Source organism: Triticum aestivum, chromosome 1A (assembly GCF_018294505.1).
Source record: "Triticum aestivum cultivar Chinese Spring chromosome 1A, IWGSC CS RefSeq v2.1, whole genome shotgun sequence".
In the NCBI taxonomy this organism is placed as follows: Eukaryota; Viridiplantae; Streptophyta; class Magnoliopsida; order Poales; family Poaceae; genus Triticum; species Triticum aestivum.
Genome location: NC_057794.1, coordinates 557,362,645 through 557,390,569, shown reverse-complemented (window position 1 = coordinate 557,390,569; position 27,925 = coordinate 557,362,645). Strand labels below are relative to the sequence as shown.

The 27,925-nt window shown below is 44.5% G+C and overlaps 1 protein-coding gene across 2 annotated transcripts; it reads left to right on the top strand.

Annotated features, from left to right (window-relative positions):
• Positions 1-17,146: 17,146 nt before the first annotated feature.
• Positions 17,147-23,232, top strand: LOC123181028 (uncharacterized). Of its 2 annotated transcripts, XM_044593237.1 has the most exons (13): positions 17,147-17,205; positions 17,800-17,953; positions 18,257-18,392; positions 18,727-18,976; positions 19,537-19,720; positions 20,182-20,283; positions 20,360-20,695; positions 20,888-20,971; positions 21,577-21,660; positions 21,756-21,901; positions 22,520-22,670; positions 22,761-22,836; positions 23,114-23,232. In XM_044593237.1, the coding sequence occupies exons 1-13, from the start codon at positions 17,147-17,149 to the stop codon at positions 23,230-23,232; spliced, it is 1,881 nt and encodes a 626-aa protein (XP_044449172.1). The 2 variants fall into 2 exon arrangements, 1 of the variants encoding a protein (XP_044449172.1); XR_006491453.1 differs by lacking the exons at positions 17,147-17,205; positions 17,800-17,953; positions 18,257-18,392; ... (7 more) ...; positions 22,761-22,836; positions 23,114-23,232 and adding an exon at positions 22,309-22,403 and having other exon boundaries at positions 22,520-22,660.
• Positions 23,233-27,925: the final 4,693 nt, after the last annotated feature.

Here is a 27,925-nt window from a genome sequence, read left to right as displayed (position 1 = left end):
CCGTCCCCGTCGGCCCTCGTCCGGGTTATGATTCGGATGTGGTATATTCTTTTTTAAAACTATTCATTGCATTTCGTGTTTATGACAAATTATGCCCATCAAGTTGACATAGATATTTGTATGTAGGAGGTAGTTGAACCGGAAATTCCAACCGACCCTATTGTCGAGAGGTTAAATTTAGTTGAAAGAGAAAACGAGGATTTGAAGGAAAAATTGAAAAGAATTGAGGGGGGAAGATGGAATTGGAGTTGCATGTTGCCGATGTCGTCGATGATCACAAGATTAAGATGGAGAAAATGCGCTTGAAGATTAGAAAGATTAGAAAATATGCTATTCATAGTGAGGCTTGGTATCATTATGTTGTTGGATCAATTGTTACCTTAGTTGCGATCTTGATCGCATTTGTTGTTGCATTTAAATTCTTTAGCTAGAGAGTTATTTGTTTGTTGCATTTAAGTGTTGTATGATCTTTATGTATGAACTTTATGTATTGTATTAATTTGGTGTTTTCGGTGCTGTGTATTGAAGATGAGCCGGCAATGGATGTACGATGACCGATGCTCTCCCGAGTTCATTAATGGCGTGCATACTTTTCTGCTTGCGGCTGAGGCAAACAAGCGGGCAGATGGTTTTATGCCTTGTCCATGTACTGGCTGTAAGAATGGTCACAATTACTCTATGTCAAGAACCATTCACGTCCACCTGTTTGAGTCCAGTTTCATGCCCCACTATAATGTTTGGACCAAGCATGGAGAAAGAGGGGTTATGATGGAAGACAATGAAGAAGAAGAGGACGACGACGGCTATGCTGGCCATGGGTTCCCTAAATACAATGATACAACAATGAGGGAAGAAGCTGAGCCGGTAATGCGGGAAGAAGCTGAGCCGGCAATGCGGGAAGAAGCTGAAGAAGAGGCATCGGATGAGCCCGTTGATGATCTAGGTCGGGCCATTGCCGATGCAAAGAGAAACTGCGCAAGTGATTTGGAGAAGAAGAAGTTGCAGCGCATGTTAGAGGATCACAAAAAATTGTAGTACCCGAGTTGCATAGGTGACAAGAAAAAGCTGGGCACCACACTAGAATTGCTACAATGGAAGGCAGAGAATGGTGTATCTGACAAGGGATTTGGAAAGTTGCTAGTAATGATAAAGAATATGCTTCTAAAGGACAACGAATTTCCCGAGAGTACGTACAAAGCAAAGAAGGCTGTCTGCCCTCTAGGGTTAGAGGTGCAGAAGATACATGCATGCCCTAATGATTGCATCCTCTACCGCGGTGAGTACGAGGATTTGAACGCTTGCCCGGTATGCGGTGCATTGCACTATAAGATCAGCGCGATGACCCTGGTGATGTCGAGGGCGAGCGCCCCAGGAAGAAGATTCCTGCCAAGGTGATGTGGTATGCTCCTATAATACCACGGTTGAAACGTTTGTTCCAAAACAAAGAGCATGCCAAGGCGATGCGATGGCATAGAGAAGACCGTAAGAAAGACGGAAAGTTGAGAGTACCCGCTGACGGGTCGCAGTGGAGAAAAATTGAAAGAAAGTACGGGAAGGAGTTTGCAGATGACACAAGGAGCGTATGGTTTGGTCTAAGCGCAGATGGAATTAATCCTTTTGGGAAGCAGAGCAGCAACCATATCACCTGGCCTGTGACTCTATGTTTGTATAACCTTCCTCCTTGGTTGTGCATGAAGCGGAAGTTCATTATGATGCCAGTGCTCATCCCAGGCCCTAAGCAACCCGGCAACGACATTGATGTGTACCTAAGGCCATTAGTTGAAGAACTCTTACAACTGTGGAATGGAACAAGTGTACGTGCGTGGGATGAGCACATGGGGGAAGAATTTGACCTAAAGGCGTTGCTGTTCGTGACCATCAATGATTGGCCTGCTCTCAGTAACCTTTCAGGACAGACAAACAAGGGATACCGTGCATGCACGCACTGTTTGGACGATACCGACAGTATATATTTGGCTAATTATAAGAAGAATGTGTACCTGGGACATCGTTGATTTCTTCCGAGCAGGCATCCCGTAAGAAAGAAAGGCAAGCATTTCAAAGGTGAGGCGGATCACCGGACGAAGCCTCGCCACCGTACTGGTGCTGATGTACATGATATGGTCAAGGATTTGAAGGTGGTCTTTGGAAAGGGTCCTGGTGGACAACCTGTTCCGAATGATGCTGACGGACGCGCACCCATGTGGAAGAAGAAATCTATATTTTGGGACCTGCCCTATTGGAAAGACCTAGAGGTCCGCTCCGCAATCAACGTGATGCACGTGACAAAGAATCTTTGTGTGACCCTGCTTGGCTTCTTGGGCGTGTATGGGAAGACAAAAGATACACCTAAGGCACGGGAGGACCAGCAACGTATGCACGGAAAAGACGGCATACATCAGGGTCATGCAAGCTACGCTCTTACCAAAGAAGAGAATGAAATCTTCTTTGAATGCCTGCTCAGTATTAAGGTACCGTATGGCTTCTCGTCGAATATAAAGGGAATAATAAACATGGCAGAGAAAAAGTTCCAGAACCTAAAGTCTCATGACTGCCACGTGATTATGACGCAACTGCTTCCGGTTGCATTGAGGGGGCTTCTACTGGAAAACATTCGATTAGTACACCTAAGGCACGGGAGGACCAGCAACGTATGCACGGAAAAGACGGCATACATCAGGGTCATGCAAGCTACGCTCTTACCAAAGAAGAGAAGAAAATCTTCTTTGAATGCCTGCTCAGTATTAAGGTACCGTCTGGCTTCTCGTCGAATATAAAGGGAATAATAAACATGGCAGAGAAAAAGTTCCAGAACCTAAAGTCTCATAACCGCCACATGATTATGACGCAACTGCTTCCGGTTGCATTGAGGGGGCTTCTACCGGAAAACGTTTGATTAGCCATTGTGAAGCTATGTGCATTCCTCAATGCAATCTCTCAGAAGGTAATCGATCCAGAAATCATACCAAGGTTAGAGAATGATTTGGTGCAATGTCTTGTCAGTTTCGAGTTGGTGTTCCCACCATCCTTCTTCAACATCATGACGCACGTCCTAGTTCACCTATGCGAAGAGATTAACGTTTTGGGTCCTGTATTTCTACACAATACGTTCCCCTTTGAGAGGTTCATGGGAGTCTTAAAGAAATATGTTCATAACCGTGCTAGGCCAGAAGGAAGCATCTCCAAGGGCCATGAAAATGAGGAGGTCATTGAGTTTTGTATTGACTTTATTCCCGACCTTAAGCCGATTGGTGTTCCTGAATCGCGGCATGAGGGCAGACTGGATGAAAAAGGCACGCTAGGAGGGGAACAAATAATATGTATGGACGGACATTCTCTCACTGAAACACACTACATAGTTCTGCAGAATTCCACCTTGGTGGCTCCGTATATGGATGAACACAAGAATTTGCTATGCTCCAAACACCCGGAGCGGTCTGATCACTGGATTACACGTGAACAAACCAGGAGTTTCACCAGCTGGTTGCAAACACGTAACATGCATGATGCCTCTATTGAAGATGACCTGTACTTGCTGTCCGTGTTACCATCTTTGAATATAAGGACTTTCAAAGGGTACGAGATAAATGGTAATACATTTTACACAATCGCCCAAGATAAGAAGAGCACCAACCAAAACAGTGGTGTCCGCTTTGATGCAGAAACCAAGATGGGAAAGGAACCATATTATGGTTAAATACAGGACATATGGGAACTTGACTATCGACATGGTTTGAAGGTCCCTTTGTTTCAGTGCAAATGGGTCAATATGACACGAGGCAGGGTAATGGAAGACCCGCAGTATGGAATGACAACAGTGGATCTCAACAATCTTGCGTATGCAGACGAACCATTTGTCCTAGCCAATGATGTGGCACATGTTTTATATGTGAAGGACATGTCTACCAAGCCGAGAAAAAGAAAAGATAAGGAAGTGAATGCATCGTACGATGAGCCAAAGCGGCACATAGTTCTTTCTGGGAAGAGAAACATCATGGGAGTGGATGACAAGACAGACATGTCAGGATATTATGAAAAGTTTGATGAAATTGCTCCATTCACAGTGAATATTGACCCGAGCATCCAGTTAAATGATGAAGATTTTCCATGGCTACGGCGCAAAGGGACACATGCGAAGAAAAAGTTTCACACCCAAAGATCTGGGATGTGATCAGCTTCACTATCATCACTTTCTTCTGTGTTTCACACCCAGGAGGGAATCCCTGTAATAGTTAGGGTAGCTAGTTATGTGTTTTGGCATTTGAAACGCGAAGAAATTTTATGTGCAAGCAAATTCTTTCATACATTTACTGATTTTTTCAGCTAAATGACCCTGAAATTGAAAAGCATTTCAAATGAACTCAGAAAAGGTTGAAAGTTGGCATGGTATCATAATTTCACCCACATAGCATGTGCAAAAAAGTAGAGAGGGTTACCGCAAAAACTGGTTGCACTTCGTGTACAAAATGGACAATCTCTTTCGAAGTATCAGGGTTTCGGACGAAAACTCATCCATTACAAAGGCATTTCATTTTTTTAAATAACCTAAGCATTACCAAATTGAATATAATGATAAAACACACTAATATTAAACATAAGAAAAAAGAATCACTGACAAATCTATTTTCAAAGTTAAGTTATTCACAAACTAGTGATTCACACAAATTTCAAATAATTCAAAATTTAAACTATTCAAATTTGTAAACTACCGGTACTAACAGAAAGTTTGTAATTTTTTGTACCTAAAGCAAAAATATTCACAAAGAAACTCTAAATACAGCAAAAAAACAACTCAAAAATAAATAAAACAAAAATAAATAAAGCAAAAAAATAAGAAAAAAGCCCACTACTGCGCCACAGCGGCCTGCATACGACTAGAAATCCAACCTGTTGTTCGGCCAGGATACAGGCCCGCAAAGGCCCAGTAGGCCCACAGGGTAGCACAGAACATTTAGGCCCAGTAGGCCTACTTTGGAGAGGAGCTCGAGGGAGCTACCGCACTGGGGCTTATAAACCAGTGCGGACGCCCCTCGGCTAGCAAGGTGGGACTAAACATTTCGCACCGCACCTGCGCCAGCGCACCCCTTTAGTACCGGGTGGTGGCTCAAACCGGTACTAAAGGGGGGGTCTTTAGTACCGGTTGGGGCCACCACCTGGTACTAAAGGGGTGCCGTTCCCGCTGCTTGTCCTGGCCAAAACAGACCTTTAGTACCGGCTGGTGGCTCCAACCGGTACTAAAGGTTGTTCTATATAAGAAAACACTTCAAAAAAAATTGTCAGTTTCTCATCTCTCCCTCTGCTTCTTTCTCCTCTGCCCCCTCGTCGCCGCCCCCGTCGCCGTCCCCGTCGCCGTCTGTCGTCATCGCCGTCCCCGTCGCCGCGCCGCGCCCCGTCCTCCCGTCGTCCCCGCCCGGCCCATCCCCGTCCCCGTCGTTGCCGCCCGTCGTCGCGCCTCGCCGGTGAGAAATGTTAGTTTTAGTTATAGAATTAGTTATAGAATCTTTCTATTTTTTAGTTATAGAATTATTAGAAATATTAGTTATATAGAAATGTTTTTTAGTTACAGAAATATTAGAAATGTTAGTTATATAGAAATGTTAGTTATATAGAAATATTAGAAATGTTAGTTATATTAGAAATGTTAGTTATATAGAAATGTTCTTTAGTTATAGAGATATTAGAAATGTTAGTTTTAGTTATAGAAATGTTAGTTTTAGTTATAAAATTTAGAATTTGCATATATGAAATCACAATCCATCATTTAAAAAATATTACTTTACTTTTGCGGCATATAGTATTTGTTATCGCGATGCCCGGCCCGCATCCTCGTCGTCGACCCGTTCGCGACGACGTCCTGCTTCAGAGGACCCATGTCCGGGACTGGGCTCCGCCGGGCTGGCACTAGGAGGTGCTACCTTCAGGGGCGCGACGCTTGGTGAGGAACCCGGCCCCAGGTCCCGTCGTCGACCCTTATCTCCTTTGGTGGCGTTCGCGTGGGCCACTTTCGGTGCGGAGGGAGCCGGCCCCGCCGAAGGTGGTAGGTTGTCGTGTCAGGGAGGAGGAGGAGCACGTCCATCCCTAAATGGCTGCTATGGACGTCGGGTTCTCCAATACCTGGCAGGTTCTTTGGGGAGATCACCCGAGCTATGATCCAGTGATGGTTCCTTCACTTTGGTTGTCCACCGCCTAGATTACTCTCTAGTATTCGATCTTTATTAGCTAGCTAGCTAGCTATTGATGTATTCGATATATAATATTCGAGATGATTTATTCGAGATTATATATATTATTCGAGACGATGTATTCGAGATTATATCTATTATTCGAGACGACGTATTCGAGCTTATATTCGATGATGCTTATTATGTACTATGATTGATTCAGTTTTTCCTTATTAACGATTGCATCCATGCATTGTAATTTGAATATATTTCTTTTGGATTAGTTAAATAAAACCTATGGCGAACAATACCGGCAGAGAGGGAGAAAAGGCCCTGTTCAATATCATACGCAATCCTCGCGGGCCAGATGATGATCAGAATGAAGAATATTATGACGACTCCGAATATCTAAACAACACCGGGGAGGGTGATATGATATTCGATCGCGACGACCGAATTGATGAAGTCATGAACTATGAACATGATGAAGAAAATGTTGATCTTGAAACAACAAAGACCGGCGAGGTATATATATTTATATAAGCAGGCATCTGGTGATCATCACATGTTTTAAATGACTTGAAGATATATTAACGAATCAATCTTTCTTCTTTCAGCCATCCCAATCGAGCAAATCTTCAGGCAACAGGAAACGAGGCCCAAACAAAAGGTTGAAGGAGGGCGTAAAGTACAATATCGAGGCCATCAAACCTAATGGCGAACCATTAGCGCGTAAGAAGATTGCGGACAAGTTCATTCGTCAGTGCGGAGTTCTTGTGAAGGACCAACTCCCGATCTCCCTTCAAGAATGGAGAGAGCCAGCAAAGCCACGTCCAGGAGTTACTTTTGTCGCTTTGGGAAACGCTCATGGAACATTTCACCCTACCAGATCATTTCACAGATGCAGATGTGGAGAAAGTCAAGGACGCTGCTCTTAGGAAGATGGCGGTTGCATTCAACAACCACAAGAATCGTGAATGGGCCAAGTACGTCAAGGGAGGAAGGAAGACTCCAGTATTCTAGGGAACACTAGAGAAGCAAAGTTCTCATTGGGACGATTTCATGAAATTCAAGGATTCAGAATTATCTAAGGAACGGTCGAGAATAAACAAGGCCAATGCCGCAAAAAAGGATAAGTTCCATAAGCAGGGGCTAGGTGGCTATGCGGTGGGAATGCCTAAGTGGGATAAGTCTGAGAAAGAGATGGAGGATGCAGGTGTCACTCCAGAAACATTGAGCTAGCCCCCCCAGGTGCAGGACTTGGTTCTATGCGCATGGGGGAGTTGGACAAGAAGACAGACAAAGTTTCAAAGAAGGCATGTCTGGACGGAGCCGAATATAAGCTACTTGTTGCAATAGAAGAGGCTCGATCAGGGGTGTTCCAGCCCAACAGAGAGAACGACGAGCTTACGCGTGCCCTGGGAAATCCTGAGCACCCGGGAAGAACACGAGGCATGGGCACTATTCCATGGTATGAGGGGTTTTCGGACTGGAACGCCGACTACAAAACCCATGCGAGAAAGAAGATTGCGGAGGAGAAGAGGAGGAAGATGGAGGGGGATCAGAGGAAGCTGGACTATGAACGCCTTCAAGGCCTAGAATCAGCGCACGCGGACTTGGCAGTCAAATTCTAGCGGCAGCAGGAGCAGATCGACTCACTTAGCCAGCAAAGGGGGTCTCAGCAGCTGCAGCAGCTAGCGGATGATCCAGCATTGGATAGCACCGTCCCATCCATGCTGAGAAGCAGCATGGGTTCCGCCCCGGGCGACAAATCTATCGTCAGTTGCTATTGTTTGTAAGTGATTTCTTTCTGTAATTTAAGTCTCAAGCTAGTTGTAGTGATCATTTTGATCAATCATTACCTGTAATTATCCTCACTATATTCTTTTCTGTGGTATTATGTAGGATGAAGATTTATGAAATGAAAAAAGGTGGACGCTATGGCATTGGGTTCGTTGACCCAAATACCATTAATGAATACACATGGAAATTAGATCCATATTACGAAAAAAGTGTAGACGAAAGCATGCTAGAGTTCTTCAAGCGCCTCAAATACAATGAAGATATACTACTTCCTTACAACTTCGAGTGAGTCACACTGTCTTGTACTACAAATTCTGTTTTTGCCTACTAGCTAGCTACATGTTTTTGCTTACATATGCCCGCTTAATTAAGACAAGCAAACGTGTGTGCATGCAGATTTCACTAGATCTTGTTAATCATTAAAGTTGGTGAAGGAACAGTTGAAGTACTAGACTCACTACTTAAGAAACCAACTGACTACACCATCGTGAAGGGGATAGTCAACAGGTAATTTCAAGGTAATTTCAATCATTGTAAACTATATCTCGGCCTATTTAATTAGTTCATCATTTCCTAATAACAACTATTTAATAACACATTTATTAATTTTCTTTCTCGGCGGGCAGGGCTTGGTCAAAGTTCATCAACGTCACTCCAGGCCAATGGAAACAAAATCTGAAATGGTATCGACCCCAGGTAAGTAATTAAGTAGTACTAGCTAGCTGCCATCTCTTTAATTATCATGCTTGATTAATTATTATCTGATCAAATTCCATTCTCGTAAAGGCCCTGAAGCAGGCGCCGGGAAATAATTTGTGTGCATACTACGTTTGCGAGAACATTCGCATGATGGCGTTCGAAAGGAGCAGATCTCAAAGACAGGAGTGGGTACGTTTGTCAGAACACTATTCATAACTTTTACACCATTATCGATATCTAGTCACACAACTAATACACATGCATATTGATCTCCTTCTTAACAGTTCAAAGAGGTGCGGGAGAAGCTCCTACCAGAGGACTGCATAAAAGCAATTCAAGAGGAAATAGCGGGATTTTTGCTCGACCAGGTCATAGATCCCAAAGGAGAATACTATTACCCGCTACCGCCCTCATGAACCACTTCCAATTGTTATCGTGCTTCGAAGGCACCAATTAGGCTAATGCCACTGGCTCCGAAGGCACCAATTAGGAGAAATTGTATATAGCTAGCTAATTGTATATATATACATGTGTGTATATATGTGTGAATTAATTGATGGTGGTTGTGAGACATTCGATGATATATGTATATACATATATGATCGGTTCTACTAGAAATTCTATTTATATATATGCATAACGTGTACAATATGTAGTATCGTAAAATACCAGCAAACGAAAAAGAATTAAATGGAAAACACAAAATTAAATGAAAAAGAAATCATAAACCCAAAACCCCCGAACCTTTTAATACCGGTTGGTGTCACCAACCGGTACTAAAGGGCTCCCTGCCCCCGGAGCTGGCTCATGCCACATGGTTGCCCTTTAGCACTGGTTCATGCTGAACCGGTACTAAAGGGGGGCCTTTAGTGCCCACACTTTAGTGCCGGTTACTGAACCGGCACTAAAGGGCCTTACGAACCGGTGCCATTGCCCGGTTCTGCACTAGTGATTGAAGGATGATGAGAAATGAAAGAAGCGTGATGATATGGATGATTTGGATTTGAGCAACAAACGCAAGCGAACAATTGAATTGGATGATGATGAGGAGGCATCAAGTGATGACGGCAAGAGAAGCCCCACACCAAACTCGGTTTCATACTCGAAGCCAAAACGACCGGATTGGACCAAGAAAGACGCAAAAGAAAATAAGAAGAGGAAAGGAGATGATGAGCTCAAAAATGCTATGGAAGCTATTGTGAAGGCAAGAAAAGAAGCCAACGAGGTGAGAAAGATGGCAAGGAACCAAGATGCTGCGGCCGAGGAGAGGAAGGTGGCATTGTTGGAGAGGAAGGTGGGCATGGAGGAGCGATCTAGATTGTTGGATTGGGAGAAGCACTTGTTCTTCTTGGGCACATCTATCCTCAGTGAGGTGCAAAAGGAGTACATAAACCTTGCCCGTGAAGAAGTCTTGATCCAAAAAAGAGCCATGATTCACGCCATGGGTGGTGGTGGCCTTGGTGGCATGGGTGGCAGTGGCCTTGGCGGCATGGGAGGCTTCAGTGGCTTCGGTGCTACCATGGGTGCCATGGGTGGCTTTGGAGCTACCATCGAGACCATGGGTGGCTTCGGAGCACCTCCGGGTGGCATGGCCGGCATGGGAGGCATGAGTTTTGCGTCTCTCATGGGAGGCATGGGTGCACCTCCGGGCGCCATGGCTATAATGTCTTCCGGTGTGCCTCAGACACCTTTGCATGAAGATGTCGTTGAAGATCTTTCCAACACCTTTCGAGCTTCACATGATGATGCGGCGCGCGGCAATGAAGAGGAGGAGGAAGAATTGTCTTCTGAGGACTCAGATGAATCGGAGGAAGATGAGGATGAAGACGAGGACGAGGCTTGATTGTTGATGTGCCTGTCGTTGGTGTGAACTTTTGTGTCATGAACTTGGTTTAGATTTTGAACTTGGTTGGATGATGTTGTGGGCATGAATTTGAACTTGCGGGCATGAACTTTTATGTCATCAACTTGTTTGTGTGATTTAAATTTATGACATGTCTTTGTTTTGATGTTTGAAATTTAATTTTGTGTCCAAAATGCAACATATGGCATGCGCCGGCTGCTCGCGCGCGCTGCATTTTACCGCGGCTGCTAGAGCCAACGCTACCCGCCGTGCCAAACCAGACATTCGACGCGCTGCAAACTGGTTTTTAACACGCCGCGCGTTCGGCAGCTGTTGGAGATGCTCTCAGACTGCATAGCAGCAACTGCAAATGCAAGCTGTAAGTCTGTAATATTATCTAAAGTAGAAAAATAATCGTCACACCTAGACTACCTCAGTTTAGGATTCTCGTCATCAAACTCAGGAAATCCAACAAGGGTGATTTCCCATGAGTACTCGTGGAAGACGACGAGCACCGCTCATGCTAAGGATGGTCTCATGGATACCTTGAGTCGACGGCGGAATGTAGGGTTGAGACCCCTATCCCGTCGCCGTAAAGTTGACGATGAGCGGTGCCCATTTGGGCAAGTCTCTGCGGCTCCCCTCTGGATCCTGGTGAGTAGATCCAAGTCTGCGGAACGGGATGCGATACTAAGCGCGATGCAGACCTTGCTGATGGTCTTGCGCACATCCACCTCCGCTCCATCTGTGTAAGCATCCATGTCGTAGATGAGTCCCCAACGCCTTGTCGACCACCGCCAAAACATAACGACCCGCCGCCGCATCCACCGCATCACTCACCGCCGAAATAATGAGCTCGTCGAGCTCCTTCTTGTGCTTCTCATGTGCCTCCTTCGACGCCGTAGAGAGCGTCTCGTAGATAGCCTTGGCTTCCGACGAGAGATTCTCCATCAACTCTACTCTGTGACGTGCCGCCGCCGCCAATCGCGTACCTAGGGGTGGGAGGATCCAGCCGAGCTCCGGTGAGTATGGATGGCTGTGTGCACCAATTGTTAGCATCGGGATGTGATTGGGGTATTTGAGTGAGATTTAATTTGAATTCGCTCCTGGGTCAATGTCAATATGAAGTTATAGGTAAGAGCATCTCCAGCCGTCCCCCAAGATGCCCCAAGCCACTTTTTGGGGGCCGGTAGTAAAAAAACCTCCCACTCACGCTCCCAAAGGCCCACTTTTCGCCAGATTTGGAGAAAACTGACGCCGGCGTTCCCACCCCAAACCTAGCCCCGTGGTGCGAAGCTGGGCGTGCCGGCGGTTTCATTTTTTTGCGGTTGGCCCACCCTCAGCCTCCCACCTCCCTCTCCCCTCTCTTTTCATCTGGGCCCTACCCACGTGCCCTCACCCTCTCTCCTCTCCCATGCCTCTCTCTCTCGCGTGTGCCGACGAGGCCCTGACCCCGCCGCCCAAGCCACCGCGCCCCTGTCCTCCGACCCCTCCTCCTTCCCAGCCCAGCCACCATCAGGGGTGGGCGAACCCCCCTTCTCTCTGCTCCTCCCCTGGCCGCGCTCTGGCACGCCTCGTCGCGCCTCCACCTGCCCGCGTCCTCTCAACGCCTCCGTTGCCCCCAGCCCTGCACTACTGCCTTCGCTGGCGTTCGCCACCTCCCCGCACCATGGTCTCGTCTCCGGCTGTCGCGCCCGCCCCCACGCCCGATGCGGCCCGCACATGCTGCGCCCCTGCAACTCGCTCGCCGGCCGTGGCCCGCAGTTGCCTCACGTCGGCGTATCCCGCCCATGTGCTTCCCTCGCCGTGCGCTCACCGTTGGCCGGCGTCCCCAAGCAGGAGCAGGAGTGTCGTCCCCGCGAGCACCCTGGCCGCCATCCACGTCTCCGCCGTCCTGCGCCGCCGCGTCATCCGGGCATCGCCGGTGACCTCCCCAAGCAGCAGGAGCGCCGTCCCGCGAGCGCCTTCAGCGTTGCCGAGGAAGCCCAGCGCCACCTCTGCCTGCTCGCGCTCCTGCTGGCCGGTGTGGCGGACGGGCCGTCACGGAGGAGGATAGGTAGAGCGGCACGGGCACGGAGGAGCTGGCGGAGAGCGCGGCGCCAGAGATGCCGTGGCGGAAGAAGGAGGAGTAGGTGGCGGCGGAGGCGTAGTAGAAGGAGTGGCCGAGCGCATCGTCCCTGCAGCTTTCGCCGTGCTCGCCGGCCTCGGCCCCTGCTGCATGGGGGCGCAACGAGTGGAAGAAATTTCACCCCCATGCCAAAATTTTCGCCAGCAGCCCCCCAAGCGGCAAAAAAATGCCTCCTGGGGGGCTCAACGGCCGGAGATGCTCTAAGGAAGAGGAACTACAACCTGACTACCAATTCGTGAAATCCCACACGAGATAGACTCACTTATATAGCACATAACCTAGTCCCCTTCACGGTATTGCTGTGATTTGGTGCGGGCACGCCTGGCAGGTGGGTCCTGCATGCCAGTCTCTTCCTCCGTAGCTTGGCCAGCAGGGAGCGTGGCCTCGTCAACAGGGCTGCACTGTTTGGTCGCATGTGGCTGAGTTTAGGCGCGGATCTTCATGCAACTCTACATGGCGTCTACAAGGTGGGTTGAGTCGATGATCGCCAATGGCAAAGTCAGGGTCATTTGTTCAGGGTTTAGAGATAGCAATGATGCCTTCTGACGGAGGAGTGATGACGATGAAGCATGCGTGTTGTATCAGCAAGACCCTCTTTGGAGTGGTGTGTATGTGTCTTGAGTGTGCCGTTTAGCGTTGTGATGGTTTTAATCCGGTTTTCCGTAATTAATTAGGCAATATGTTTTCGCTCGGTTTTCCCTAGTTAACTGAACAATTCTTTTCTTCTCAACGAATGCAGTAATCCTGTCATTTAAAAAATGATTCATTCTGAGCGTCCCATGCGTGTCGTGGTGGGTTTTAGATTAAACCAAGAGTATGTATTTCATCGACCGGGTTTCAAATTGTAAAGCAAGATCTCTGTGTGCTGCGAACCAACCTATGATATCCTAGCTCATCAGGGTTCCAAGTCCTAGACTTGGACATCGCTGCTCGTATTTTCCTGGATTTGTTTTAGACCTTCTAACGATGCGCATTGAGTGGGCAGAGATGTTCTCGTCGACTACAAAGACGTCTGTTGCGACTTCGTCAATGATGTGCCGGTTCAATCTCTCGGAGGTGCTCATAGGGTTAGTACTGTGTTAAAAAAATCTCTGACATCATCCTGACAACTACTAGCATTTTGTTCATTTTTCTTAGTGATGAGTATAACCATTTCTTTTTCACTTTGTGTTAAAGAGAAGAGAATAAGCCATTTTGACTGCTACGTACTAGCCAGTAGTAACGCGCAGTGCTTCTATTGGGCAGGCTAGTCGTGCAATCTGCATGGCATGTGAACGCGAAGCAAAGACTGCATGCAGAGTGACCGAAGCGCCACGAGGCGCGCGCACTGCATGCAGTGGCGATCGAAGAACGAGGAGACTCGTGTGGTTATTCGGCGCGCTTTCCCACTCACTCCAGCAGGTCACACGGTCTCGCGCTTCCCATATATCGGCCGCTGGTGACTGGGTACTCCAAGGGAAGGTCGACCACACTCTCGCAAACCATCGAGCGAGCACGGACGCCAATCCCCTGCACTCTCGATCTTCGCCGGCCAGCATCCGCCGCCCGCCGGCCCGCCGATGGTAATCCCAGTGATTCATTAGAACGCTATCCCCTTTCCCTAGTACCCGGCCTTCTTCCTCCTAGCTAGCTTAGTTCAGCATTGGATCTCTCGGGTGGATCCTCGGCAGTTGAGGGTTCAGTTTTTCAGGCCAGGGGTTTTGGTTCTTCATGCCACGTTCGATGAGCTAGCCAGCCTGCGTGTATCCTTACTTTTGGCTGATTCCGCTTTGTTTGAATCGTGATGGATGCTCTCTCTTTTTTTGGGGGGGGGGGGGGGGGGGGGGGTTATTTTCATCTCATGTGCTTTTTGTTTGTTTTTCTTTTGCATTTCATTTTTTTTCTGTACAAATTTCTTTGCTTTCACTTTGTGAAAATGTTGCAATAGCTCTTTAATTCGCATTTATCATAAAACGCCAAAAAAATTATAATTCAAGATTTTGGTTTGATCAACAATATTTTTAAATATTTTAAACCAAAAAATATCATATAATATTTCTTTTTATTATAAATCTAATGTTTAACGTTAAAAAAATCTGATGGTGCCGTAAAATGTTTATCTTTTTCTGCGTCAAATCTTTGTATCATATTAAATTTCAAATCTAAATCTTGAAATATTTGTGAGAATGTTAGGTCCTAAGAAGGTGTAGTGGTTTACCTTGTAAGGATGATTTATAAAATAATAATAAAATTTTTTCCTATACAGGCTATACTGTTGAAAGAAATAGATTGAAAGAAAAAAAAAACTTGGGCCGGTCCAACAGGCTGGCAAGCAATCCTGTTGTCGTCAGGGGAAAACTCTAGTGTCCACGACCTAAAAAAAACACATCGGTATCATCGAGCGAGAGAGCGGCCGGGCAATCGTGGGAGGGGTGATGGGAAGAGCGCCACAGCCACCCGACGACGAGGAGCCGGGCAGGCGGTGGCGTGGCCGTAGCACGCGACCGCGGCGGCGCTGCTGGCGAGTTAGGTATTTCCCTGGTCTGACGGTCTCCAGCTAGTCGGCCAGCAGCCCCGGCCGATTAGTAGCATATACGCATTGTGTTAAGTAGGAAATTCCCGACGTCCTATTTAATTTACTTTTGTTGTTTGAGGAACAACAGGTGACTGATCCTGGATTAGAAATGGCATTTTATACTATAGTAATTTTAGTACTTTTCCGAGCCCTCCAAGTGAGGAATTTTTGCCTCACAGGAAGCACACACGACTCTCCTCCCTCGGTGGGCAATTGGCTGCTGCCTTTTTGTTCCTGTTAGATTTTAGCCGATGCTGAATCAATTCAGTCAAATAACCAGAATCTAAGTTTGAATTTGGAACATAATTAACTTTTAATAGAGAGCCGATGTTTTATTTCAAGTGCAGATTCAAAAATGATAACAAATATGTGACTGATAGACCCGCTGGAAAGGAGAACCCTAGTTGGCATGGGATGATTTTGTTTAACTTTTTCAAGGCGGTTTCCCTTTAATGTTTTCTAGCACACCTTATATTTTCTATTGGCTTTGTAATTTGAAATAGAGGTAGTATTTATTTTTCTTTGAGCTATTGTTTTAATGTAATATGAGAAATATCTCTAGTTACGTGAGAAGGTTATGTGATAGTAATCATGTCCTTTTGTTATGCCTTTTGGCGGCATATAATGGTCTTGCAACATTGCCGAGTTTAAGTCATTTGGGAGTATTGTACTGTTTGTTTCAGTTTGATGCAGGAACCTAGTTACAAGGCTCTGGTCACATCCATTTTAATGTATATGATTTGCTTGCTGATTTTTCTGAACTTTGGGCTGAAACTTAGCATGTCCAAGCTTGTCTTGGTCATGATTGTTTCTTTGCTTGCATCATCTTTGTTCTTTGGTGATACAAATAATAAGGATAATCATCCAATTACCCTGCTTGCTTGATCTAGTATACTTATGGTACTTTTGGTAGATAAATAATGCTCAGTGCCAGCAAAGTATTTGTTGTTATATTAGAATTTATTTTGTGGTGCAATTTAAGGTTGAAATATTGTTTTCTTGCATATGTTGGTTTGTTAAATGATCTATTATTACTTCTGAGGTTGCAACTATGTGTATATTTTGTCAATGTCTTTCCAACCTAGATTTTACATTTCACATTGTTGTTCTCGTTCAATTTTAAGAGCACTATACCGGTCCAGTATTATGCATGAGATGATTTTAGTTTTGAAGCACTTCTAAAATAAATTGGTCTCGTTTGATGGGTTTCACTGTTTCTAGGAGGTAAACAGCACAAGAGAGGGGGATAAAGTGGTTACTTTGAATGATCCACCACAGTACGAACAAGGTATGATATGAATGTGCGAGTGCTGTTATTATAATTGAACTGAAATGTCTTCTACTAGTAGACAAGATCTTTAAAATCCAAGTTAAAAATTTGGAGAAGTTGCGCCATGCCCACCTGTTACTTTTGAAACTTGGTATATTGCAAAGTCCCATCTTAATTTTCATGGTCTAAACACCTACCCCAAGTTCATATTGGTAGTTGTTGGTTTATATGTCTAAATTTTCATAGCTTAGGTGTAGACAGACTCTAAATTTTCAATTGATCATGTTAAAACATACAATTAGCTAAGCGCCAAACTTCCATTCCTAATTTGCAATTTTCTAACGGTGTCAGTAGAAAGCAGGTAAAAATGGAAAATGTCGCATGCATTATTTTTGTACTGATCCAGATATGCAAAGACAGTTTTGATAACTTTGCAAATCAAGAGGGTGAAAATCTGCAAGTCGGCAGAAGTAGGAAGTTGTTATAATCAAAATATGCTTCAATTAAATTATGTAAACATATGTATCCAGTTTTTTCTTAACTTGAATTAGCACCTGTATTTTGAATGGTTCTTCCTTCTTTTGGCCTGTTCTTTGGACTCTGTTGTATGTGCTACAATATGTTTATGCTATTTTTAACTGATTTATTTTTTATGGTAGGTTTTGGCTTGAGCTTTGTGTTGCTAACAATGGATTCTAAGACCATATGCCGGACCAAAGTCTGTGATGTTCCCAACACCATCAAAGTGTATGTTACTATTAACTTTTTCCAATTGCTTATTCTAGCTAGTGAGTACTACTTTATATACTAGCCCAGATCAAAATAAGTGTACACAGAATTATTAATGTTTTCTGTAGTATATTAGTGAACTGCAGAATTTAGTATGTACTATTCATGAGCGTGCTTTGGACTATTGCTATAAAATGAAATATTGTTATACTCGTGTTCAATCCTAGCACAATCCACTTGAATGTAGCTACTCTGTTTGACGGTACTTATTCAAGCTGGCCGTGCACCGATCTGAGGAAATAGTTGATGACATTAGAGCACATATACCCGTATTAAAGAGCATACTACAAATACTTAACTACTTATGACAGCAAAATAGGGATATACACATGGAACAACTACTCTCATGTCTTCCTGAACATGCAAACGTTATGAAATGCTCAACAAAATATTGTGGATTGGGGATAGTATTTTTATTATAAAGAAATAAATTTATGGAAGCATTATGTATTTGTTGTTCTGCCATTGATATTCATACTTGTACCCTTTTTTTTGTACCGATGTTCTATAAAGCCAGAACCCCAGAGTAATTTATGTTTTACCTTTTTGCAGTCCCTCTGTTTGGTCGATTAGTAGCACGTTCATGCCAACTAGGGAATACCGCCAGAGTGATTTCCTGAAATTTTCACTACTTCCTGATCCGGAAGATGGTAACCAGGCAAAGGAATGGGAAAGGTTTATAGGCTACCTTCGCGAAAGTGCCAAGGTAAATATTATCTCCACTGTGTGGGTATTTTATTTACTAGTAATTGCTAGACATACAACATATACCACCTCTTTAATAATATTTAAATCACCCTTCTAAAAGTAACGGTGTGAGGATTGGGCAACCATCAAGCTAACATCCTCTGAGATAAGAGAAGCAGCAGTATGTTGCTAACTACTCCCTCTGTGGCTGTAATAACGTCTTATATTATGGGACGGAGGGAGTATTACGCTAAATTCTCATAGATGCATTTTGATGTCTATAATGTGACTGCTCCTTCTTACCATGTGTTTTTCTTTGTAGGCCGGCATTGTTAAATTCAGCTCTGGAACCTTCCACATTCTTGCTCCTAAACCTCATTCTTCCTCTCATGTGGTGATCTTGTATGAGACTGGAATAAAAGAGCCTGGAGTCTGCAAAAATATGGCAGGGATATCTGGTGAGAGTTTTTCTAGCTAGAGATATTTATTATTAACTAGTCATGAACATATTTTAGCCAGGCTGCTGTATTATTCCCCTGTTTAATCCTGGGCAGCTCATTGCCTACCAGCACAACATCTCTAAACTAGCATTTTATTTGTGTTGGTTACATCACGTCGTCTCCCAAGAGTCGCATTTGCTATTTCCCTTTTTACTTCATGTGGATTATTACTGTTCATGTTGCGGAGGAAGTTCTATCCATAATGAAATATAAGCCATGATTGCTATTAGATTTTGCTGGTTTATTTAGTTTTTATTATTGACTGTTCTTCGCTTATTTGCTGTGTCAACAGGGATATCCAACGAGAGTGGGGAGATTTGTGACAACACATCACATCCTATGGGGATAATTTCTTCACAAAAACACCATAATCAGCATGGAATTTTGAACCCAGCAGTGACGAAGGGACCATCTATTGTTAAAAGAAATTTTGTCAGCACAAACCCTAATTATCTACGAACTCTTAGTCAGACACATGCTGGCTGGATCTTTGGAGCAATAGCAGAACTCATTGATAACTCCAGGGACGCTGGTGCATCCAGGTATGTCCTTGTCTTCAAAGTGTATTTTCGGAAAGGTGCTTGGTTGTTTATTCTTTAAATCTTTTGTAGGACTAGTTGGGCGGCGTGTGTTGTGTTGTGCTGCATTATGTAATATTAGTCAGTTAAGAGAATATGTAATAATTCAAGTTATATAACATAAAGATACTAGCTCTAAGAGAGATATTTTAAAAAAATCGTTATTATTTATTATTTATAAAACTAGTAAAATGAAATGTAGACTAAAAACCCCAGTGCGTGAAATGTTAAATATTATTTTTTAACCATCTTATTTTTCTTCGGTTTATTAACAGGATAGTTTGCTTCTCTCCCTAGGGAATATGTATATTGTATCCTGCTTTTGGCAGTATAGGGTTTTTCGGAGCTTCTTGCTTTCTTCCTGTTCGTAGTTTCCGGTTTCCACCACCTGTAGCAATACATATTCTCAATAATTCCTCACTGATGAGTACCTTAGACATGTTTTTTTAGATTATTTGGAGCTTTTTATTGTTTTTTTCCACTAACTGATTTGTTTCTTTTACTTTTACTTTTATTCACGGAAGGTTGGATATTTCCATCCAATCTATGTTTTCAAAGCAAGCAGGGCAAAAAGTTCCTGTCTTATGTGTTGTTGATAATGGCCATGGAATGACTTATGCCCAAATGATGAGAATGGTCTCATTTGGTCACAAAGGACCAAATGAACACTGCCAGGATCAGATTGGGAGGTTTGGAATTGGATTTAAGGTAAACTTCTGTCATTAAATGTCGTCAAATATTCTCATTCCTATACTGTCCTCGATTACTGATACTTCTTGTGACCGTTTTAAGTATTTTGATATGTACATCCATCATATGGTATTGATAAGATTTGTCTAATTTATTTGAACTGTGTAACTAAAACTTGCCTGACTGTTGCCTTATTAGACTATAGTGAACTACTTAGATGTGTAATTATATTGGTAATGAAGACAACACATACAAGAATGCAACGGTGTGGCTACTAAAAGCAGGGAACAGTGTGTTGTTCAGTATACCTGCAAACATGTTAGTTCTACAGTATCATTTGCTAAGTTTTCAGGTGTAATGTGAATGCCATGCTCTAGGTCGATTTGACTTCACTCCTTTTTGTACAGTAAACAAGTATGACTAGGAATTTTTAGTGTGTAACTTCGCAAACAATAATCAATTGTGTTGTTTTGTTGTAGACTGGTGCTATGGAACTTGGGAGAGATGCATTTGTGCTTACCCAAACTTCAACGTCCAGATCAGTATCCTTTCTATCCCAATCTTTTAATGAAAATAAAGATGTAAGCAAAGTTCTACTTATCCCTTCATTCTTTTTCTATAGGCATGTTAAAGCTATAGTAGTATGATTTTCTACAGAATCTTGAGATCCCTGTGGTGACATATTGCAAGAAAGATCAATACATGGAAGTTGATTTGGGTGTGCAGTCTGAAGCTACTGCAGAATATAACCTGAATGCTATCAAGAAATTTTCCCCATTTAATGAGTATTTCATTGGAGAAAAGGTGGGCTTATTTGGTGAAGAGGGTACTGGCACACAGGTTTACATATGGAATTTGGATAGATGGGGTACAAATTACACCTTAGAGTGGAACTCACAAAAAACTGATGAAAGCCCTGACAGTCATGGCAATGGGGACATATTAATCCGTTCAAGAAGAGTCAGATCACGTCCAGGACAAACAAATGGCAATGTATGTAATTTTTCATCCATATTAATATTTTTGTACTTTCCATTTTGAGAGAAGAGATAACCTCTCAGTTTCATTGCAGAAGCTACGAGTTAGTTGCGTCATTCGAATAGTTGTGTTAGTGGCAATATATTATTTTGACATTTTGATTCTTTGATATCTAATACCGATTCATTATTTTTCATGTTCTAATAGGTACCGTTGGATTATTCACTTAAAGCTTATGTAGAAGTTATGTTTCTGAATCCTCAGATGAAAATTACTGTCCAAGGGTCTCCGGTAAATACTCATATGCCATATTCTTTTATGTCGTGACATATTATATTCATGTTGCTTATGTTTCTTTCTATTTCCTAGCTCATAGTCTGTCATTTGGAAAAGACTCTTCGCAATACTTCGGTTTTGTCCGGGGAAATAATGGGAAGGACCATTCAGCTGACTCTAGGAACAAGTGATGTGGAATGGGGCAGAATGAACCGTGGAATTTTCTTGTATTGGCATGGTCGTCTAATAGAGGTGGGCTAGATGTTATTGTATTAAACTACACATCATGAGTTCGTGACAATTTTCATTTTTCTATGTTCCACACATTGTTCTTCCCTGACACATTTGCCATTAGAAATAACCAGTCATACTGAGGATGCAAATATATTTCTCTCATAGCTTGTGAGTAGAGATGGGGTAAGAATTTTATCCCCATCTGTGCTGAGCATGGAAAACTATGTGAAATGTAAAAACTAATAACTATTTGCAGGAACTAGATTGAGCTTTAATTGTACTTCACAAACAATTCATGATTGCTTTGTTCCAGCAAGCTGTTTGCGTCCTAGATTTTTTGCCATGCATTTTGTGCTTTTTAACTTTGATTTTGTATTCTTTCCCAGTCTTACAAAAGAGTTGGAGCTCAAAAGCATAATGCTGACACGGGCCGTGGAATAATAGGAGTTGCAGATATTACAAATCTCATTGTATGGTTCAGAATATCTTGGCCTTTTATCCATGTTCTTCAGTTTTCCTAGTTTTACTCTTGTGACCCTGTATTGAACTTATCCATGTGTTGCAGGATGATAAAGATGGTCATACTTGGGTTCTTAACAGTAAACAGGGGTTTCAAGATTGCGAGATATATGCAGAACTGGAGGAGTGGCTTGGTAGAAAAACCGATGAATACTGGGATGCAAATTTTGACCCTCTTAATTTGGTAAGGGAGTATGAGTCAGTTTATGTTGAAAACATCTTGTACATATCTGGTCATGAAGTACTTGAAGTAATCTCTCTAAGCACCTACGACATAGATTGATACCAGATAACTTTTAACTGTACTATTATTTAGAAAATCACCGCTTGTTATCATGAATTTATTTGACAAGTGTGAAAAAGAAAATGTTAGGGATGGCAACAGAGTGGGCACTCGCTATTCTCTCTACCGAGTGAGTCCCAAATCATAGTATTTGAAACGTGATAGACATGCACATATTGGTGGGACATACATATACCTATTTCCTCCAGATAATACATGCATTTACCTCCCACGTATATCTGGAAATATTATGTTTACTCATTTCAAGCTTATTTACTCTAGTAACTTTCTTTAAACAGAGAAAAAAGCCTGACAGCTCAGGGCTGTTGATGACTGGGTTCAGTGCTACAAATGCCGCAAATGGAGAATGCTGAATCCGTGCTTCAATATAGAGTATCTACCATCAGAATGGTGTGTATGCAATCGAGCTCACTTTTATCATGTAGATGCACATTATTGATGAAAATGCGATGATTTTATCAATATCCTTTTTACATCTCTGAAGTGTTAATGTTGTGAAATTTCAGGTTTTGCTACATGCCGCCTTTCAATGGGCACTGTGATATTCCAGAGCAACAAATGGAAGTTGGTGTGATCACAGTTGCTGAGAAGAGATGCGGCCACAATAAGGTAGCCCTGAGGGAGGTTGAGAGATCCAGCCAAGAAGAAGACGTGAAGGTAAACAAAATCCAAAGCTTAACGTGTAGTCCTTTTCTTTTTGTAGTCAAAGTTACTAAGAGAAAATATTTGACCCTCTTGTGTGCTCAGAATGTCATGTTAATCCCACCAGCCGACAGCAAGGGAAACGGGAAGAGATCTTCTTCAGGTTCCATGAGCTTGGAAGGTATGAATGCTGTGTAACAGAGTCTCTAGATGGATTTTCTTACCCGGACTAACGATGTGCGATCCGATGGTTTTGAAGACGATCTCCCGCAAGCCGAGTCTGGAACCACTCAGCCCCCTTTGAAGCGGCTGTCGAGGGGTCCGAGGGCAGCTGTAAGAAACAGTGCTGAATGAGTACGCCTGGTAACCGTCATTTTTCTTTTTCTTTTGTAACCAAGTTCGTGAAGATTTCATTTCTCATTTTACTAAATCCCTTTTTTCATTATACTTGGTTGTAGGCACGAGTGACTACCCTGTTGTGAAGCTCCATGTGGCCATGTGGGGTCGTCGCACGAATCTTCAGGCACCTTTGGTCAACGAAATGGAGCTGCAGGCCACACCCTTCTGTTGCTTCTGAATGACTTGATCGCTCTCCGCTTCCTTCTAAATGTTATGCGCAGCGGTGTATTTTTTTACTCTTTCAAATGTACTGTAGTTAGTGACATAGCTATTAACTTGTCATTACAAGATCAAAATAAGGATATGGCACTGCCTCATTACCTCAGCTTGCATTGCATGCAAACAATATGTGTACTCGTCGTGCTTCTGAGCTCTAAAACCCTCTCTGTGTCTATTTTGTACTACATGACACGTTAGTCATACGCAAACCCTTGAGCAGGTTATGCGTACGAGATGTAATTTGTGGCTGTCCATTCATATTCAGTACATTTTCTAGTACTATGTGAAGTTTTTGGGTGTATGCATTGCTCTGGTAGTTTTATGTGGGTTGACACAGAGCTCACCACAAAGAACATAGACCGGTCGACGTGCAGCTCCCCAGTCAGACTTATCAGAGATCGAGATGAGTGCAGGCCCCAGACATGCCAAACAACACTTGTGAAGGCGTCATCAGATCATCTTTGCTGGTAACTGGATGAAACACCTGGCTTCCTAGGATGCCTTTGGTTTACATATCTGTTTTAGAGCATTTTGCATACTTGTCCCAGTTAAACCAGGTTGGGCAAATGCAGGCTAAAAACCGACAATGTGCGTGTAGTTTGGTTGCTTGCATTAGGCTCCATGCATGAGGGGAGCAATTAGTCAGCATGCTGTTTGGTTGCCTGCATCACTGTTGTCAGACAAACAACATGTTGTTTGGTTACAAACGGCTAAAGATATGATCACCACTTCTTTTTTTAGAACAAAGACGCAAGGAGCGTCCGGCTTTAACTTAATAAAGCCCACGAACAGGTAGCATCCGACAAACAAGACACTCTTAAACGAAAGGAAAGTGGCCGAAGTCTTAGTTTTAACATGCAACCGGCCTAGGCCTGAGAGAGATAAGGCAAAAGTCTAAACATGCCAACACCGGCATAAGAGGAACGATCATCGACATCTAGTGACGGGCAGCAATCTGGATCAGTCGAATCCGCTCCATCGCCTCCTGCATCCGCTCAGCGTCCCGCCGTTTCCCCAACGACATCCAAGTCTAGAGGAACAAATGGCATTTGAAAATAATGTCAGCGGGTGAGAGGGAAATTTGTGCTCTATAGTGATTTTGTTTCTAGTAGTCCATAGAGTCCAGAAAAGCGCCCCTACGCATCTCCAAAGCACTCGACCGAACCCACCCCTATGGGCCAAAAGAATATCGCAGAGGTCTCTACTCGAGTGGGGATTCCAATTTTGATCAAAGGCTTCCTGGACCGCACTCCAAGTGAAGCGAGCGAGATGGCAATTGAAGAAGATATGGTTTGCATCCTCGTGCGCACCACACATCACACAATTGCCATCGGACGGCCCGTTCCGATTTGCTATGTTGTTAGAGGACGGTAGGCGGTCGCGGAACATTTGCCAAAGGAAAACTTTAATTTTGAGTGTCGGGCCCTTTGTCAACTTATTGTAAAGAGACTTAACCGTGAATTTCCGGGAGCTCGTGAGGGACCAAGAGACCGTATCGGCCTCGGGTCTCAACATCACAACCGCAAGGGCATTACGTAACTCGTCCCAGCCAACCCGTTCGGCGTCAGAGAGGGGCCTTTTGAAAGTAATGGCTGGCGAGTTTGTTCTAAGCGCGTCGGCAACGAGGATATCGATGTTAGTAGCAAGTTGGTATATGGAGGAGTGGCTACGCCACAACGGCTCCTGACCGAACCAGTGATCTAACCAAAATCATGTGGATCTTCCGTCGTTAATGCAGAGCTTAGCTCCAAGCGTGAAGGCCAGTTTGACACCCTGGACCCATTCCAGAATGTCGACCTTTTGGCCTTGGAGGTAAGGAAATTCCCGTCGGGGAAGTATTTCGCTCTCAGAATATCCGCCCAGAGCCCCTGCTCATTTTGGGCGAGTTTCCAGAGCCACTTTGAGAGAAGGGCAACGTTCATAAGTTTGGAATTGAGAATCCCTAGGCCACCATATTTCTTCGGCCGACATATCGCTGCCCACTTAACTAAGTGGTACTTCTTTTTGGACCGAGTTCCTTCCCAAAAGAACATGGATTGGGGGGTGTCGAGCTTGGCGTGAACACCGTCTGCTAGGAGGAACATGCCCATGGTAAACATGGGCAGAGAGGAGAGACTAGTGTTCGTCAGAATGAGCCTAGCTACCGAAGACATGAACCGGCCACGCCATGGGCTGACCCGGTTTGCCACCTTGCTGTACATGGGTTCCCATTCTTGGATAGATATGTGTTTGTCAGAGATGGGGAGGCCCAAGTACTTAAACGGAACGCTCCCAAGCTTACGGTTCAGCAGGTTGGCAACACGCAAAGGGAGAGGTGCGGCCATCCCAATGGCTATTACCTCACTCTTAAGGAAATTTATCTTGAGGCCGGAAACAATCTCGAAAGCAAGGAGGATGAGCTTGCTCGAGGCAATAATGTGATCGTCCAGCTCAAAGAGCAGCATGGTATCATCCGTGTATTGCAGGTGAGAGACCCCTCCTAGAATGAGGTGGGGGACGACACCGCGGATGTGGTCGGCACCCTTCGCCTTTGTGATCATGGCCGAGAGGGCGTCCGCAACAAAATTGAAGATAAGAGGGGAGGATGGGTCACCCTGCCTAAGCCATCTCTTGTTGCGGAAGAAGTTCCCAACTTCTCCGTTTATAGACACTATCGTCTGGCCCCCCGAGACTAGCTGCATAATACGGTGCACAAAGCCTGACTCGAAGCCCTTACGGACGAGGACCTCGCGAATGAACTCCCAGTTCACTCCGTCATATGCTTTTTCAAAATCCAGCTTGAGGAGCACGGCCGGTTGCCGGGTTCGTTTAAGCTCATGGACAATCTCCTAAAGCACTACTGGTCCCTCTAGGATATTACGATCCTTGAGAAAAGCCAACTGGCTACGGTTGATGATTCTATGCGCCACCGGGCCAGCCTCATCGTATAGGCCTTAGCACAAATTTTGAAAGGCACGTTAATGAGGGTGATAGGCCAGTATTGTTTTATGGAATCCGCCCCTTTGACCTTTGGAATTAAACTAATGACCCCAAAGTTGAGGCACGAGATGTCTATTGTGCCTAATGCAAATCCGTTAATGATGTCCTAAAACTGAGCTTTGAGCATGGGCCAAAACCGATGGAAGAAAGCCACTAGCCAACCGTTCGGGCCGGGGGCAGTGTCAGTCTTCATTGATCCAATGGCCCTATCGATTTCCTCCGTGGAAAAGGACAAGGCGAGGAAGTCGTTTTCGGCCTGAGAAACTCAAGCTTCGTCCCCCCAGAAGTCATCTCGGAGGTGCAAGGGTTTCTCCTCCGCTGTTCCCAACAGGTTGAGGAAGAACTCGTAAATGTGATCCATAATATCCGCTTGGCTGACCAGCGCCCCTTGCTCAGATTGCAGCCGTAGGAGCAAGCATTTCCTTTTACGTCTGTTGGCATAGGCGTGGAAATAGCTCGTGTTGGCGTCTCCCTTGGTGATCCACTTGACGCCGCCCCGACGACGCCAATATTCCTCCTCTTCCCTGATGATGGAAAGCACCTGGTTTTCAAAGGCGTATCGATTATCCCACTCTGCCTCCGAGAAGGACCTGGAGTCAGCTAGGGCGTCAAGGGATTTGATTTCTTCTATGAGAGCTTCCCTAGCTCTCTTCGACACACTACCGTGGTTAGCTCCCCAACCACGAAGGAAACCGCACAAGGTACCGGCCATCGAGATCCATTGATCCATTGGCCCTCTGGTCCGGCCAGCCATGGCTACCGCTTGCTCCCAACGAGCAATGATCAATGGGATAAACCCATCCACCTCAAACCAGCCTGGTTCGAAGAAGAAACGCTGGTTGCGCTTGATGTTGTCCTCCCCTGAGGCCAAGATGAGCGGGACATGATCCGATCCTATACAGGTTTCGGCAACTACCATACATAGGGGGAAAAGAACTTCCCAATTGGGTGAAACAAAAACACAATCAAGCACACTACGCACCGGGGCTAACTGTTTGTTGGTCCATGTAAATATAGCACCAGTCCTGGTGATCTCCCGCGGAGCAGATGCCGCAATAGCATTATTGAACATTGCCACCCTTGGCCAGTCAATATTCCGGTTATTTTTATCCGCCCCCAAGTGGATAAGGTTGAAATCACCCCCAAGAACGATGGGGATGTTGGCGGCTTTCTTGGTACCAACCAAAGCTTGGATTTCGCTCAAAAAATCCGCCGCGCGTGAGTGATCAGTTGGGTCGTAAACACACACAATCGCCCACATTGCTAAGAAAACATGGTGTTTGATCGTAGCCGCAATAAAGAAAGAACCTGTATCCCAGCATACAACATCACATAGATCACGATTACAGTCCAAGAGAAGCCCGCCCGAGTGGCCGTTTGAGGGGACCCAACCCCACAGAAAATGTTGTAGAGGATCAAAATCCGCAAGATCTCTAAAGGTGAAGTCCATTTTGATCGTCTCTTGAAGCGCCACTATATCTATTTGTTCGCGAGCAATGTATTCTCTAAGATGGGTGTGTCTGCCCGAGTGACCGCAACCCCGAATGTTCCAGAAAAGATAGTGCATCAGATAATACGGTTGTGTAGGCGCACCGCTTTGGAGGTCACCGGTTTTGTCACTCTTTTCTTAGCCGGGGCACGGCTGGTGGAGGGGGTCGCGTCCACCTCCTTGG